Source organism: Arvicanthis niloticus, chromosome 21 (genome assembly GCF_011762505.2).
Source record: "Arvicanthis niloticus isolate mArvNil1 chromosome 21, mArvNil1.pat.X, whole genome shotgun sequence".
Classification (NCBI taxonomy): domain Eukaryota; kingdom Metazoa; phylum Chordata; class Mammalia; order Rodentia; family Muridae; genus Arvicanthis; species Arvicanthis niloticus.
In genome coordinates, this window is record NC_047678.1 from 46,764,536 (window position 1) to 46,782,000 (window position 17,465).

The following is a 17,465-nucleotide window of genomic DNA, read 5'->3' on the forward strand; positions in this document are numbered from 1 at the left end:
TGGTGGCTCACAACGTCTGTAACTCCAGACCCAGCTGATTCCACCCCCTCCTCCGGTCTCTGAGGGCTCTGGGCATGCATGTGCTACACAGACAGATGTGCAGACGGAACACTCATATGTATAAAGTAAATAAAGGATTTAAAAAAAAAAGTTTTATAGGATTAAATATTTCAAAGGTTTAAATGTGCACTTAATGATACCATGCCACGAGACAGAGAGGCTGAATACGTGAAGGAGAATAAGGCAAAAATCACTTCTTGCTGGGAATGCTGACCACACTTTCCATCCCAGCACTCTGGAGGTGGAAGTCGGTGGATCTCTGCGTTCAAGGGCAGCCTGGTCTACAGAGTGAGTTTCAGGACAGCCAGGGCTGTATAGAAAGTCTCTGTTTCAAAACAAAACCAAAAGCCCAAAACCCACATAAAAACTTCTAACTTCATAAAACTTTTCTCCCATCTGAAAAAAAAAAAGACGGGAACACAATCTATGGTAAGGTGAATCTGGGAACATCTGGAAATCCTGGGTGCCACATCCAGTGTATCCTAGCAACAGATTGAACTTGGACGAATAAATGCTTGAGGGGTCTTCCGGAGTCACAACTTCGAAATGACCTGTAGTCTTATTCTTTTCTTCTGTCTTTCCTTCTTTCCTTCCCTTTTTCTTTCTTTGTTATTTCTGAGAGTGTACTTTAATTACAACATTTCTCCCTTCCCTTTCTCTTTTCAAACTCTCCCATACAGGCCTCCCAGTTCTCCTTCAAACTCATGGATTAGTTTTTCATTAATTGTTATTGCACGCAGATATGTATATGTATACATATATATGTTTCTTTGTGTCGGTTGAGGCCTTGTGGGTTTATTTCTTTTCCTTTCTTCCTCCCTCTCTTTGCCTATTCCTTCATTTGTTTTTCTTTTTCCCTTCCTTCCTTCCTTCCTTCCTTCCTTCCTTCCTTCCTTCCTTCCTTCCTTCTCTCCTTCCTTCCCTCCCTCTTTCTCTCTCTCTTTCTCTCTCTCTTTCTTTCTTTCTTTCTTTCTTTCTTTCTTTCTTTCTTTCTTTCTTTCTTTCTCTTTCTTTCTTAGAGGGTCTCACTATGCCTTAGCTGGCCTGGAATTTGTTGTGGAGTCTTGGCTGACCTGGAATTCTCTTTGTAAACTCATAGAGATCATACCATACATGCATGTGGCTCCCAAGTGCTGATCAAAGATGTGCACCACCAGGACCCAGCATGGGTCCAATACGTTTTTAAAGACTATTTTTTTAAAAATTTTTAATTGTGTATATACAAGCCTGTCTCTGTGGGGTAGGCACATGTGAGTGCAAGTGGCTGTAGAGGTCAGGGGTGTCAGATGTTCCTGGGACAGGAGTTACAAGTAATTGTGAGCAGCCTGGTAGGGGTACTGGGAACCCAATTCAGGTCCTCTCATTTTTAAGAAACTATTGTGGGAACTGGAGAGATGGTTTAGTGGTCAGGAGCACTGGCTGCTCTTCCAGAGGACTTGGGTTGGTTTTCCCAGACTCACATGGCCATTTACAACAGTCTGTGACTCCAATTCCAGAAGATCTGGGGCCCTCTTCTGGTCTCTTCTGAGGTGGTGCACAGCTTTGGTCATGTACACCTTTGGTCAGGAAAACCACTCATGCACATAAAAAGTAAGTTCTTAAAAAAATTGTGTGCTGGATATGGGGTTATGTACCCATCACTCAGCTGCTCAGAAAGCTGAGGCAAGGGGTCATTTGAGCCTAGTAGTTAGGGGCTAGCCTGGACAGTATGGAGTAAGACCCTGTTCTTGTTTCCAAAGAAAAGGAAGTCATCAATTTTATTAGGAATGGCAATGCCTGATTATGCTTAATTAATGTTTTCATCTTTATCTGCTACATGAAGATGATACATCAAGTTAAGTTACTATTACCTATGTACAAGGTATCCTTTGTGGCTGGATTCTCTCTAGAAAACGGCAGAAGTAACACTAAGAAAGTAAGGCTGGCGGGTGTTGATGGGTGCTCCATTACAGGAAAAAAAAAATCACTATTTTTATGCATGTTCGGGATTTGTTCGCCATCAAAGTCAAGTGGTTATTTAAGAAATGAACATAAAGACGAAAGCAATGACAACTTTCTTCTAGATGGTTCCCACACAAAGGGAAGCAGGCTTTATGCCTAAATGTCTTTGATTCAAAACTGTCACCAGCGATGGATGTGATCTAGCCCAGTTGGTAGGGTGCTGGCTTAGCATGGTCAGAACCTGGTTCATCTTCTGAACTGCATGAATGAGCCAGCCTACACTCAATGAGAAAGTTGGTAGGAAGATCCAGAGTTCAAGGCCTTCTCTGCTGCAGCCAGTTGGAGGCTAGCCTGGGACATAAAAGACCCCATCTTAAAATAATAACAGCTTCAGGAAAAAAAACAAAACCAAGTTATTCTTTCAGAGGACAAGAAGCATAAGAGGTCAAAATATACACCAACCATAAACCTGATCCTAACTTCAGAATTCTGGTAAATGTGTAAACTGCGACTCTGACCTAAGGTGATCTAGTGATTTTTTTTCCCTTAGCAACTTGTTTGTTTGTGTACACTGAAGCAGAGTGTCTTGTAGACTAGGCTGGCCTTGAACTCATTAGATACTTGAGGACTGATTCTCCCGCCTCCACCTTCCTAGTGCTGGGATTACAGGCCTGAGCTGCCACACTCGGATTGCCGATTACTATTAGTGTATGGCTGAATTTAGTTTGGCCTTGAGGCTGCCTCCTGCATAGCTTTAAGTTTACCCTAAAGGATACTTTGTACATAGGGAATAGTAACTTAACTGGATGTATCAATAGACTGGTAAAATAGTTTAGTTTCCACCAATCAGAAGTGACCAGCTGGCGTCTGGGGGCGGGCTCAGCAGCTCAATGCCCTTAGTGCTTTTTTCAGAGAACCTGGGTTTAGTCCCAACACCTGTATGGAGGTGATTAACAACCATCCTTAACTCCAGTTCCAGGAGATCTGATGCCCTTTTCTGACCCCTGTGGGCACCAGATACATATGTGGTACACATAGCATACATGCAAGCAAAATATCTGTATACATAAAAATTTAAAAAACAAGACTTATAAAGAAAAGTAGGTAGTTAGCCGTGCATGGTGACATACAACCTTTAATCCCAGCACCCAGGAGTCAAAGGCAGGTGGATCACTGTAAACTTGAGGACAGCCCGGTCTACATAACAAATTCCAGGCCAGCTAGGGCCATATAGTGAAACTGTGTCTCAAAAAGGAGAAAAAAAAAAAAAAAAAAAAAAGTGGTCAGCTGGCCATGCCTGGTGAGGCATTCGAAGACTACCATAACTTGATAGGCTGATAAACACCTATAATCTCAGAATTTGGGCAGTAGAAAGAGGAAGTTCAAAGCCATCTTTTGCTACTGAGCTCCAGAATAGCCTGGGTTATATAAGACCCTGTCTCAACAAAACAAAACAGGCTGAAAAAAGCAGAGATTCTACTGGCCTATACATTATCGTTATCTTAATATTGTATGTTACTAAGACTAACAAAACTGTAAGGACTATAATTGCTCAACACACGCATATATTCACACACATGTGACGGACAGCTGTTAGTGTTAATTCTCAACCTGACAAAATCTGGAATCAACTGGGAGATGAGCCTGTATTTGAGAGATTATCTTAATTATATATCTTGAGGTGGGAAGACCTCTGTGCCCTCTGTGGGTGGTGCCATTCCCTAGCAGGAGATCCTGAGATGTATAGAAGAAAAAAACAAGCTGAGCACTAAAATGTATATGTTTACTGTCCTTTTCTTTTTTGTATGGGCGGGACATAATGTGACCGTCTGTTTCATATGCCCACTGGGTGACTTTCCCCTGAAATGGTGGTTTGTGAGCTGAACTAAACCCTTTTTCTCTTAAGTGGTTTTTATCAGGGTATGTTATCACAGTAACAGAAAAGAAACTAAGACATCCATGGACCTTGTACTATATAGTTTTATGTTAAATTGACACAGGTTAAGATCCTCTGAAAGGAGGGAACCTCAATTAAGAAAATATCTCTGTAAGAAATGTAGGCAAGCCAGCCTACAATTTCTTAATTCATGATTGATGAGGAGGGCCCAGCCCATTGCGGGTGGTGCCATCCCAGGGCTGGTGGCCCTAGGTTCTAGAAGAAGGCAGGCTGAGCAAGCCATGGGGAGCAAGCCAGTAAGCAGCATCCCTCCGTGGCCCCTGCATCAGCTCCTGCCTCCAGGTTCCTGTTCTGTTTGAGTTCCTGTCCTGACTTCCCTCAATGATGAACAGTGCTACCCAATTAAACCCTTTTCTCCCCAGCTTGCTTTTGGTTACAGTGTTTCATCACAGCAATCGTAACCGTGACTAAGTTAGACCTTAAAAACAGATTTGCTCGTAATCTTTTAAGATCATCTTATGTAACTGGGGATCTTGAAGACAATTGGACCACTGCCACACTGGTATTGTGTGTGTTTCCGGAAGGAAGCTACAGCTCTTAGAGCTACAGGATTTGACTTCTGCTTAGTGGCTTGTTTGTTTTAATTGTGCAGTCTAGAAGCTTCTGGTCTTTCCATTGGAATTGTCCAGCGCTTCCACAAGCTCAGGTTTGGAGGGTGAAACAAGGTTACGAAACGAAAATAGGATAACGCACAAGCCCAAACCAGCAGGGCCACCGCACAGTCCCAGACTCGAGTGGAGGCGTTACTTACTGTCCTCGGGGAGGTTGCTCTCCCTCTCTTCTCTCTCCATTTGCTTGCACCACCCTTCCATGCGGTCTCGCTCTGCCTGGAGAAGTTTCAGGAACCAGTGGCCGTCCCGGTGGCACACGGATCTTTGAACGGCCTCCAGAGGGTCTTCGGTGATAGAGTCAATCCAGGGGTCCGGAGGAGGCAGGATAGAGGGGTCAAAATCCGTGTCAAAGTCGTCGTCAGCTGCACAGGCATGATAGTGGTTTCCTGAACCCTGGATACTGACGGTGGAGGTGCTAGCATCCCGCGAGAACTGTCTGGCCATGGGGCCGGGACACGAATTGTCCTCTATAGACTCCAGAGAATTTTCCAGATTATCATGGAAGTCCAGGTCAGCCTGTACTGCGGTTGTCACACTGTTGGACCGAGTGAACCTGCGGAAGCTTAGGAGAGAAGGAAAATGAGATTTAGTTTCAGGGTGTTTATTGAGGCCCTACTACACCCTGTTCGTTTTGGTGAGTATGACATGGTTTTGCCTCGTCTTCTCTGGGTGTCTGGAGAAACAGTTGGGGTGATCTTTGAAGTGAAAATGCTGTTTGCCATGGATCTAAATCTTTGTTAAATATGAAATCATAAAACATATGTAGGAATATGTAGGAATATGAATATGAGAGGAACAAAACATAGAGCTAAAGAAGCCACTGCGATGTCCAGTGTCTGACTTCTTCCCCAGATCATAGGTGGCTTTCAGAACAGCTACTGGAGAAGCAAAAATATTTCAATTAAATTTTTATGTATTTTTTTACACAAAGGGAGAAGAAAGCAACCTAGGCTTGACCATGACAGTTGTAATTCCTGCATTTCCCAGGGACACCCTCCTAGGGAAAGAAGTTTCCTAAATACTTGTTAGGTCTCCCTTAAAATTAAAACCTTTTGCTTTGTAAGCATTTACTGTCAGTCCTGTGGGAACACATAATAATGGGGTTCAAAGTCCTTGGAACTTAGAGTTCTAGAGTTTTCCATGACTGCCTTCCCATTTGCCTTTGGTCTGCTTTTCCATAATTATTCTTAAAATACAGCTTATTAACAGGTTCAGATTAGGTATTTCTCTCACTCTTTCTTACTCTCTGTTTCTTTTTCCTTCCTTTCTTCCTTTCTCTCTTTTGGCTATCCTGGAGCTAGCGCCATAGACCAGGCTGGCCTGGAACTCAGAGATCTGCATGCTTGGGCATTTTTATATGAATATTCATAAATATTCATTTTTATATGAATATTGTCATTGTCATCATTATCCTCATCCTCATCATCTGGGTTTTTTGAGACATGATTTCTCTATATAGCCCTAGCTGCCCTGAAACAATCTTTGTAGACCAGGCTGACCTCTAACTCACAGAAATCTGCTTGTTTCTGCCTCCCAAGTGTGGGGATTAAAGGCATGCACCACCACACCCTGAGAACAATGGTTTTTGACCCAAGAGCTCTGTGAGTCTCTTGCTTAATCCTATAACAAAGGTGAGGAGATGGACTGTGATGGAGTCTAATACCAATTTCACTATTCCATATCAACACCTCTTGTTCGTGTGTGTGTGTGTGTGTGTGTGTGTGTGTGTGTGTATATTTGCATGTGTGATATATGTGCATATGTTTAAGAGCACACACCTGTGCGTGCACTCAAGAGTCTAGAACAGTGGTTCTCAACCTGTGGGTTTGACCCTTTGGGGGCTGAATGACCCTTTTACAGGGGTCTCATATCCGATATCCTGCAGATCACATATTTATATTACGATTCATAACAGAAGCAAAATTACAGTAATGAAGCAGCAACAAAAATAATTTTGTGGTTGGGGGTTGCCGCACCATGAGGAACTGTGTTAAAGGCCTGCAGTGTTAGGAAGGTTAAGAAGCACTGCTCTAGAGGGGGGCACTGTGTACCCACACCTACCATTCTCTACCTTATTCCCTTGAAACAGCGTCTTTCAGTGAACGTGGAGCTTGGCTAGTGGCTAAGAGGACCCAGTGAGCCTCTTGTTTCTGTACCCTGAAGTGCTGGGGTTTCAGGCAGGCATGTAGTAGGTGTTAGGGATTTGAACTCAAATCATCAGACGTAAGCCGCAAACCTTTTTTTAAAAGAATTATTTATTGGGCTGGAAAAATGGCTCACAGGTTAAGAGCACTGTCTGGTCCACCAGAGGTCCTGAGTTCAACTCCCACTAACCACAAGGTGGCTCACAACCATCTATAATGTAATCTGATGCTTTCTTCTGGCGTACAGGTGTACATGCAGATACAGCACTCATATACATAAAATAAACAAACAAATCTTTAAAATAATGTATCTTGGGGCTGGAGAGATGGCTCGGCGGTTAAGAGCACGGACTGCTCTTCTAGAGGTCCTGAGTTCAATTCCCAGCAACCACATGGTGGCTTACAACCATCTGTAAAGGGATGCAGTGCCCTCTTCTGGTGTGTCTGAAGGGAGTAACAGTGTACTCAGATTCATTAAATAAATAAGTTTAAAAAAATGTATCTTTTTAAAAAGAATAATTTTTATTTTATATGTTTGAGTGTTTTGCCTACATGTATGTATAATACATGTATTATGCATGTATGTGTACTGTGTGCATGCCTAGTGCCCTCAGAGGCCGGGAGAGGGTGTTGGATCTCCTGGAACTAGAGTTACAGATGATTGTGAGCCACCATGTGGATGCTGGGAGTCAAACTGAAGTCCTCTCCAAAGGCAGCTGGTGTTCTTAACCACTGACCCACCTCTCCAGCACCTGAGGGTGTTTTCTTTCGTACATTTCCTTAGGTAGCTCATAACTGTGCCACTTTGAGAGTCGGTCTGCCAGTTGATTTCCAATTAATGTTTCAAATTCAACGGCACCAGCTTTAAAGGATTGCGCATTAAGCAAAGTCTGTGTCACATTCAGCATCTCAGACATTCCCTTAATTCTTTCTCCTGGATTATCCTGTGGAAGCCAATTAAAGCTAAAGCTTGCAGTCCATCAAAACATAGAAAGGTCTGAAGAACACAGGGAAGCAGTCATACTGTTGAGGTCTGCCGCCTACTCTCCCAATATGTCTGCCAGTCACTGACACAGAAAAATAATGTACTTAGAGCAAGGTCACGCTGATCACATATCCTGTTATGTTCTGTATGTTCTGAGGTTTGTTAACCTTAAGAAATTCCACAAAGCTTTATGTAGGACCCATCAAATTAAAGGTCAATATGAACTCTTATGTCTAAAAGGCTTGAGTCGGAGCTGACCACTGGGCAGCATTTCCTGCACCTACGTATGAACTCACTGTGGTTTTGTGATTTTTTTTTCTTCTTTTATAAGATGACAGAGAAAGATGTTCACTCAATGCTGTGGCTCCGTCCCCGAATTCTGAGCTATGGTCCTAATTGATCAGTATTTGTGTATGTGTTCAATAAACCATCCCTGTCTGACTGAGATTGTTGTTGTCGGTGACTCTTGAACCCAAATAATGTGAACAAGTTAAATCAAGTAATCAAAAGAAGAAAAAATCATTATATCAAAAAAAGGGTGGGGGGAATAAAACACACGTTTTCTTTTAGAGAATGTAGGTCAAGGAAAAGGCTTGGTGGTGGTGACACATACCTCTCTCATGCCAGGGCTTGGGAAACAGAGGCAGGCATATTTTTAAGTTTGATGCCTGCCTGGTCTACATAGTAAGTTCCAGGATAGACAGAGCCATACAGAGAAACCATGTCTCAAAAAACCAAACACAATAATAACAATAATAACAACAATAATAATAATAATAATAATGTTACAATAGTCATACCCATCATGATCCAGGCCATTCATGTTAGCCTGTCTCACCACTGACAGCATCTAGCCCAGTGCTTGGGGGACAGAGGCAGGTGGATCTCTGTGAGTTCAGGGCCATCTTGCTCTATACAGAGAGCTCCAATACAGTCAGGAATACATGGTGAGACTCTTTCTCAATACCACACACACACACACACACACACACACGAGAATAAGAAAAGAAATCAAAAGCTGTTAACATAATCAGCTCTGGTTACTTATGTAAAATGTTAATACTCCAAAGAGCCAATGTGTGTGTGTGTGATGCAGGGGGATAAGTAGTGCATAGTGTGGTCTGCAAGTTTGAAAGTCATGTTCAGAAGTCTGTGGTTTAACCAGAAAGGCAGGACAATTCTGGTAAAATGTCCCACTCACTTCTTGGCTGTTTCTCCATTCCTTCAACTTTGTCCCTAAATGCTAAATGTCACTTCCTGACATTGAGCTTTCTCTCCAGTTGCCTGTGTGTGACTTGGACAGTGTTCATCACCACAGCTGACATTTTGGCTGTTCTACAAACATAGAAATCACAACTGCAGAAATATTTAGTCTTCTCTCCCCCAAGATCTCTGATTGCCAGGGGATCGAATTTCCAAACATACTAGTCCGCTTGTGTTCCAGTAGAGCACACTCGCCAGGGAAGGCATCTGCTCCATAGAGAAAGACGGTGGCCTACTTTCTCCTGTTTCAGCCACACAGAACTGTCCTACCGGCATTCCTAAGGGCTGTCTCCTGGCTGTGGATCGGGTAATGTATCCACCTTCTTAAGAAAAATTACTTGGCAGTAGATTAATAGAAGTTTGCAGTGTAGCCACCCATAAAGAAATAAAAGTTAAGCAAAATGAAAATGGTTGGGGATTAAAGGCGGTGCCTTTGAACTGCAGCACCCCCGCACAAGCTGTACCTCCTACCCCTTAAGTCGCATAAGCAAAGGCTTTCTTAGACTCAGAGCTTTCAAAGGATGTTTTGCACCACAAAATGCTCCAGTCTCTTTCAAGTACGGGGTCCCTTGTGGGTGAAGAAGGGCTTGATGAAGTTGTGATTGTTTTAAATTGCTGATAAGGACACAGGAAAGGGTCACTGAGCTTAAACTCTGTGAAGGGATAACCCTAAAAGCTGAGCTTGATCTCATGCTCGAAAACCCACACTTCTCAGTCTTGATGCTCTTCCTGAATACCCTGCAGGCACAGTGTGTAATGATTACGCTTCTGAACAAGGCCAGCCAGTATACAAGCCTAGGATGCAGAAAGCCAGTGATGAGAGACTGGATCAACCCGTGCAGAGGACAATGCTCTGTGTGTTCCGAAACTGAGTGACAAGCCGCTGACTAGCAAGCAGTCAGGGCTGAGGCCCTTGTGCCTGTGAAACAAGTGGGTGTTTCTGATGAAAGGACTTTCTACACTGTCGCCACAATGTTTCTATATGGAACAGGTTACAAATGATCTTACAGGGTTTTGGTGGGAAAAACAAAAAGAAGCAACAGCTAAGCATGGCCGTCTTCAGTGTGTTTGTGTGTGTGTGAAGGCTGGAGTTTGAATCCAGGGTTATGCACGTGCTCACCTACACAGCTACACTCCCATGCTGACTTTTGTCAGCAACTATCTAGACCTGCCTGGCATTCAACTAGGGACGGTCAAGCAAGTGGACATTTTAGGGAGGCTAATTCAGTCATTCCATGGCAGAGTCCCCAGTCTCAGGTCACCCTCTTTATCCCTCTGTTTCCAAAGCAGTTGTTTTTCAGAACTAAGTCTGGCCACTAAGTTGGGAATGTGACTCTTAGGCTGTTCTTTCTTCTTAGGGACCTTCAGCCTTTCCTGCCAAGCTCCTGTCAAGGTTCCCGTGGGATCTGAAAATGTATTCCCCTGTACCACAGTCTTGGTGATTTGTGAGCTGGCACCATTTCTGATAAGACCCAACATAACTCATTATACGAAATAAAATACAAAAGAAAAAGGTGGGAGAGCGAGGTCAAGACTCCCCTAAAAATGTACTCTCTCCAGTCAGAGCTTCCAAGTGAAAAGTGAGTCTGGGAAACCAACCTAGGTCCTCTAGAAGACCAAGTGGTCTTGACTGCTTCAACCTCACTGGCACATAGTCAGTCTCTTTTCTTTCTGTTAACTAAATGATCTTAAAAAAAAAAACAAAAAACAAAAAACAAAATATACATGCAAAGTGGAAAGAGGGCAAATAGAAGGGAGACAAGAAAGGAAGAGAGGCAGCGGGGAGGAGAAAAGGGAAAAGAGGGGGGTGGGTCAGGGGTGTTCCTGTAGAACTAAGGGCCACACATTTGAGGCCAGCTTGGATTTAGGCTGAATTTCAGGCTTTTGAAATTTGAACCCGCTGGAGGTCACGCCTTTAAAACTCAGGTGCTTGGTTGGGAACTGTCTGATTAGGTCACACCATTGTTAAGCAAAGGAAACAGACTGAGAAGGGAGGATAATAGCTGTGTTCACAAGATGGTAAGGGATGTCTTGAATCCAGAATTACTAGCAGGGCAGAGCGGGGATGTAGCCTTAGACTTAAAGTGGCTGTTTCTCAGGTGTCTCTCTCTCTCTTTACTTTTTGTTTTAATATCTCATTTAGTTGAGATCACTAAGAGCTCAAATATTTACACCTGTGTAAATATGAAGTCACCGGCCATCAATCAAAGGAGGGATCTTTTATAGTGGCCGTCATTGTGCTCAAAGAGAACACTGCGGCTTCTCTGGAGCTTGTTCGGCCCGATTATGAGCCACTGTGGGCTCTTTTTTTTTGTCCTGAAAAATAGGGTCTTGGGGCTGGTGAGGTGGCTCACCCGATGACCTAAGTTGAATCCCTGGGACCCTTACAATGGAGGGAACCAACTGATTCCTGTAAGTTTTCCTCTGACGGCCACACATACACCTGCCCACTAAGCAAACATACAGGGTCATGTGTGTCCCCGGGGAAGGCCTCAAACTTGCTCTACAGCCCAGGATGACCCTGAACTTCTGACAGTCCTGTCTCCTCTTCCCAAATGCTAGGATTGCAGGTCGGAAACTACCACATCTACCTCTGAGCCTGTGAGCTCTGATTTGTGAAGGAAGAAAAGTCTTTGACACTCAGAGAGCCTGTGAGCTCTGATTTGTGAAGGAAGAAAAGTCTTTGACACTCAGAACTGGGTTACCTCTGGAGATGTTGATGGAAATGGAGGTAACTTTGATGGAAAACAAAAGATATAAGAATTTTGTTTCTGCTGGGCCTGGGCCGTGGTGGCGCACACCTTTAATCCTAGCACTTGGGAGGCAGAGGCAGGCAGATTTCTGAGGCCAGCCTAGTCTACAGAATGAGTTCCAGGACATCCAGGGCTACAGGGCTATACAGAGAAATCAAAAAAAAAAAAAAAAAAAAAAAAAAAAACAACCCAAAACAACAACAACAACAACAAAATTGTTCCCTGAAGCTTTTATTTCTGAAGATGAGGAGTAGATGTCCTCACAGCTGGGTAGTGTGTCCTTTCCTTTAGTCTGCATTTGCAGATCACCTGCAAGCAAATTTTATTTTTTGATGGAGAATCTAATGGTATAGTCCAAGTTGGTTTTACACTCATAATCCCCCTGTGTGAGATTACAACTACCATATCCATTTCTAAAAGCACATTTTAATGCCAAGATATCTCTTTTGTTTTTAATTGGCAAACTCTTGAGGTCTAAGGATCAAGCACAATGGGAAAGGTGCAGTAGGAGAAGGGACAGGGGCTCCGTAAGTAGGAAGTGAAGCAAAGCAGAGAATTTTTTTGGCAGGTCAAAGTGTCTGTACCAATTCTTTTTCCACCAACATACAGGAAGAGATTCTGGCTTTCCCTTCAAGTCAGTGCTCACATGTCTAAATTCACAAAGCATTCACTGTGAAACAAGGTTCATGGTCTGAATATTACATGTGATACATGATTCCTGGCTGGAGGAAGTACTTGGGAAGTGATTAAAAACTCTAGGAAGTAGGGCCTTGGTTGGGAAGCTTGGTCATTGGGGTGCACTACTAAAGGTAATTGCTATTCCCTTATTCCTCTGATTCCTGTCTATCTGAGTTGAAGAACTGTGTCATGTGTTTCCAGCACAGTGATGCTCTGCCCAAGTACATGGGACCAAGCAGCCATGAACTGATTCTCCTGAAACCACCAAACAAAATCTTTGCTACTTGAAGCCAATCTTTGAGATATTTTGATCAAAGCAACACAGACAAGCAAGTAGACTTAAGTCACACAGAAAACTGGTTCCAGAAGTGGGGTGGGGTTACTGCTGTGACTAAAATCTGACCTTGTTGTTCTTAAGTCTTTGAAACTAACTGGTTTGAAGGAGGAATTTGAAAGAGTATGGAATTGCAGCCCAGAGATTACCAGGAGAAGAGTCAAACTGACAATTCTGGTAAAAATTCAGAAGACCAGAGTATTGACAGAAATGTGAAGTCAAGATTATGTTGTGATTTTTCAGATGGGAATGAAGATTCCATTGGGAAACAGACTAGAAGCTATTCAAGTTATACTCTGGCAAAGAACTTGCCTACATCTTATCCTTATCCTTTGGGGAGGCTCCAGAGACTCATGCTGTGATCCCAGTATTTAGGAAGTGGGATGATCTCCACAAGTTCTAGATCTCTCATTAGTCCCAAGTTTAAGACTAGAGAGTAAGATCCTGTCTCAACAAAACCAAAAGTCTATGGTTTCTCAAGAGTCTAGGGTCATTAAAAAGAAGCCAGGTGTTTTTGCATTAGGACAGCAAGAAAGATGTCTTGGGGGACATTTTGGGAACTGACCAGACCTCACCCATGGCAGATTCAAGAGTAGAAAAAAAGTAGTCATTTGTTAAGTTTTTACCTTGAGAAGAAGGTACCTCTATTATACCCTGTTTGCACAGGCTGCCACAGACATGATTTATTAAGGAGTTATTTCACCATGCACAGCCACCCAGACACTCTAAGCCCAATGTATGGTCACAGAGAGAGGCTATGTGGCCTGTGAATGAAGAGAGGCTGCTCATGCCTCCTGGGGCTCCCATCACATCAGCATGCTTCAGACCTGGAGCTCCAGGATTTAGTGTCTTGTCTGTCCTCTTGGGCTTTGCTTTGATTTCATCCCTCTTTTCTGCGCTTTTTCTAAGGACATTATATGTTGGAAGTATGTAACCTGATTTTTAAAGTTTACATGTTTTACTCATGTGCCAGAGGATACACATACACACACACACACAGAGAGAGAGAGAGAGAGGGAAAGGGAGAGGGAGAGGGAGAGGGAGAGGGAGAGGGAGAGGGAGAGGGAGAGGGAGAGAGAGAGAACAAGCATGGCAGTGCCCATCTGAAATCCCAATATTCACGTGATTGAGGCAAAAGGATTGCTTTAAGTTCAAGATTAGCATGGTCTATAATGCAGGACAGCCAGGGTTACATAATAAGACTCTATCTTAAAATAATAGCAATAAAATAAATATGTAAATTATATACTCTTAACTGTTGAGGTTTGGTCTGTTGTAATGCGTTCTCATGCTAAATGCCCGGAAGTCTGGCTGCTCCCAGGGAAGAGTAAATCCTCACACACACCAAGTGATACTATGTAACTATGTAACTTTGTACTATGTAACTTTGCTCCTTTAAAAGTATTGACTGAATAAAGACAGCCTATAGCTGGGAAGAAGAGAGGTAGGTGAGGTTTCAGTTCCCTGGCTTGGGGTCTGAGGAGGACCACAAGGAGAGATAGAGGAAAAGATGCCATGGGGTAGGTGAGCCATGAAAACACTGCCATGAGGGCTGACCAACAGAAGTTAAGAGCGGCCCAGGTAGAACATGGCAAGTCGTAGCTCGGGTTTGTGGGAAGTAGACATGGTAATAGCTTAGAGGGTAGATATCTGCCCAGCTCTAGTGCTTTAAAGGCTTATTATAAATATAAAAGTTTTATGTCTTTTATTTGGGGTAGAAACCTCCCACTGAAAGTAAATACTTAAGACAACAATTGGTTTCAATAAAATGTAACGAAACATGTAAATTTTATACAGAATCTTACAGAAAGCTGAAATATAAAAACTACTTTCTAACTCAGTGATGGCATTATTCAGATACCAAAGACACAAAGACTTAAAAAAAAAAAAAAAAAACCCACAACAAACGAATAAAAACCAAAACAAACAACTCAGAACACTATCTCTCATGAATATAGATGGAAAATATAAATAGAAAACTGCCAATCAAATTCAACACAATGTGGGAAAGGTACAGTGATAAAATTGGAATACAAGGTCAAGTTAACATAATAGAAAAATCAAATAGCATGGTGGTATATGCCTTTAATCCCAGCAATCAGGAGACGGAACCAGGTGGATCTCTGTGAATTTAAGGCCACCCTGATTTACAGAGTGAGTTCAGGACTACATACTGAGACCCATGTCCCCTGACCCCTTCCAAACAAACAAATTTATTTTACTTAAAAATATTTATTTACTTTTATTTTATGTTTATATGTGAGTGCTTACATGGATGTATGTGCACCACATTTGTGCCTGGTGCCTCAAAGACTGGAAGAGGATGTTGGATCTCCTGTATCTGGAGTAAGAGGTGAAGCTGCCATCTGGGTGCTGGGGTCCTCTGCAAGGCCAGCAAGTGCTCTTTCCCACTGAGGTTACTCTCTGCTCACCTCCAGTAAGTTAATTAATTAATTGATTAATTAGTGAATGTCAGCTAGCTGGACAGCCACATGAAAAAGAATAATTGTGCATCTTTACCTTAACTCACATAAAAAAAAAAAAAAAAAAAAAAAGCTCACAATGAATCAAAGGTTCAATTTGGACTACGATAGTCTTGGAAGAATATATGCAGCCAAATATTGACCTTGGGTTTGGTAATGATTTCTTTTTTAAATAATTAATTAGCTAGGCAGTGGTAACACGTGCCTTTAATCTCAGCACTTGGAGGCAGAGTGAATTCCAGGACAACCAAGACTACACTGAGAACCCTTGTCTCAAAAAACAACAGTAACAAAAAAAGTAATTTATTTTTATGTGTATGAGTGTTCTGTGTGCTTGTGTGTCTGTGTACCATATTTATACCTGGAGCCCAGGAAAGCTAGAAAAGCGTGTTGGATCCCCTGGGACTGCCATTATAAACAGCTGTAAGCTGCTATGTGGGTGCTAGGAATTGAACCAGGATTCTCTGGACGTGCAGGCAGTGCTCTTAATCTCCAAGCCATTTCTCTAGCCTCTTAGTAATGATCTTAAATGGGAGACTAAAAATATAAGTAACAAACAAAGGAATGAGCTGGATTTTTTTCAAAATTAAAAACCCTGATGCCTCAAAACACCCTATACAGAGAGTGGGAAGCCAGCTCATAGAATGTAGGGAAATACATTTAAAATCTGATAAAGATCCAGTGTGCAGAATATACAAAGAATTCTTAAAATATCAAATAGCCAAAGAACACAAAGTTCAATTTATATAAAAGGGCAAATGACTTGAATAAACACTCTGAAAAGAGCTACACAATTGCCCAATAGACACATGAAAAAATAACTCCATATTGATGAGAAAAATTCAAACCAAAGCTCTAATGAGATAGATATCACTGCACATCCCAAAGAAAAAAACAAAGTCAATAACAATAATAAGGCTTCCTCCCTCGACTAAACACAGAAAACTTTTTTTTTTTTTTCTTTTTTTGAGTCACAGTCCTTTAACTCCTGGATGTCTTTGAACTCACTATGTTTTTGGTTTGTAGACCAAAGTGGCCTCAAACTCAGAGAGATCCTCTTGCCTGTGTCTCTGGAGTGCTGGAATCATTAGAACTAGCAAGTTGTTTCTTTACATTTTCAACACATTTACTTGTTTTGTATGTGTATGTGCGGGGAGTGGGGGTGGGGGTGGTATGTGCATGTGCCCCAGCATGTGCGTGGGGGTCAGAGGACAATTTATGGACCTTGGTTCTCTTTTTATATCATATTGGTCCCAAGGATCAAACTCAGGTCTTCAGGCCTTGCAGCCAGTGCTCAGCTACCTGGCATGAATATTTATTAATAAAGAGAAAACTTGTCAGGCAGTGGTGGCCCACACCTTTAATCCCAGCACTTGGGAGGCAGAGGCAGGCGGATTTCTGAGTTTGAAGCCAGCCTGGTCTACAGAGTGAGTTCCAGGACAGCCAAGGCTATACAGAGAAACTCTGTCTCGAAAAAACAAAACAAAACAAAACAAACAAACAAACAAAAAGAGAGAAAACTTATGTGAATGATATTCATTCTTAAAAACATTTTATTATTTTATGTGTATGGCTGACTTGTCTACATGCATGTTTGTGTACCACATGTGTTCCTGATATCTTCAGAGACCAGAAGAGGGGGTCACATCCCCTGGAACTGTAATTACAGCAGTTGTGAACTCTGATGTGGGTGCTGGGAATCAAACCCAGGTCAAATGCCAGAGCAGCCAGTGCTCTTTCCCAATGAGCCATCTCTCCAGCCCTGACTTTTCTGAGCATTAATTGAATTATTCAATAGTACACAATCCTTATTTAAAAATGACAATGTAAAGAGAAGAGATACAGACACACACAGACACAGGTGCCTTTTGTTTTTCCAACTACTCTGAAGCATACGGGTTATACATTGTTACCATGTCACTATATCTTTGCCTCTGAGTAAATCTGCATAGTCCTTTTATCATGTAGACAGTAATCACCTCCCTTTTTTGTGTCCACTGCTGGGGTCAGAATTACCAGTGGGCTCATGTAACAAAGGGTAGTTTAGAGTCACTGAGCTAATACAATGTTACTTAGGGAAAAGGGAGCCCCCTGGGAGCTTCAGGCTTTCTCACCTTAGTCAACAGAAAGGATTACTTTCCTAGAGTTGTTAATTATCAGCTTGAAAGCCTAGAAGACTTCATAGGGATTCCTGGGAGCAGTCAAAAGGTATAGAGAGGATGGAGCAGATGTAGGAGGGCTTGCACCCAGGGATAC

The 17,465-nt window shown here is 42.4% G+C and overlaps 1 protein-coding gene across 29 annotated transcripts in view; it reads right to left on the reverse strand.

The window, feature by feature from the left end:
- Dlgap1 (DLG associated protein 1) overlaps window positions 1-17,465 on the reverse strand; it is a 759,724-nt gene that overhangs the window by 27,792 nt on the left and 714,467 nt on the right. For all 29 annotated transcript variants that reach the window (XM_076917637.1, XM_076917636.1, XM_076917643.1 and 26 more), the window contains one exon: window positions 4,710-5,131. In XM_076917637.1, the coding sequence (XP_076773752.1) occupies window positions 4,710-5,131 (422 nt within the window). The remainder of the gene's footprint in view (window positions 1-4,709; window positions 5,132-17,465) is intronic.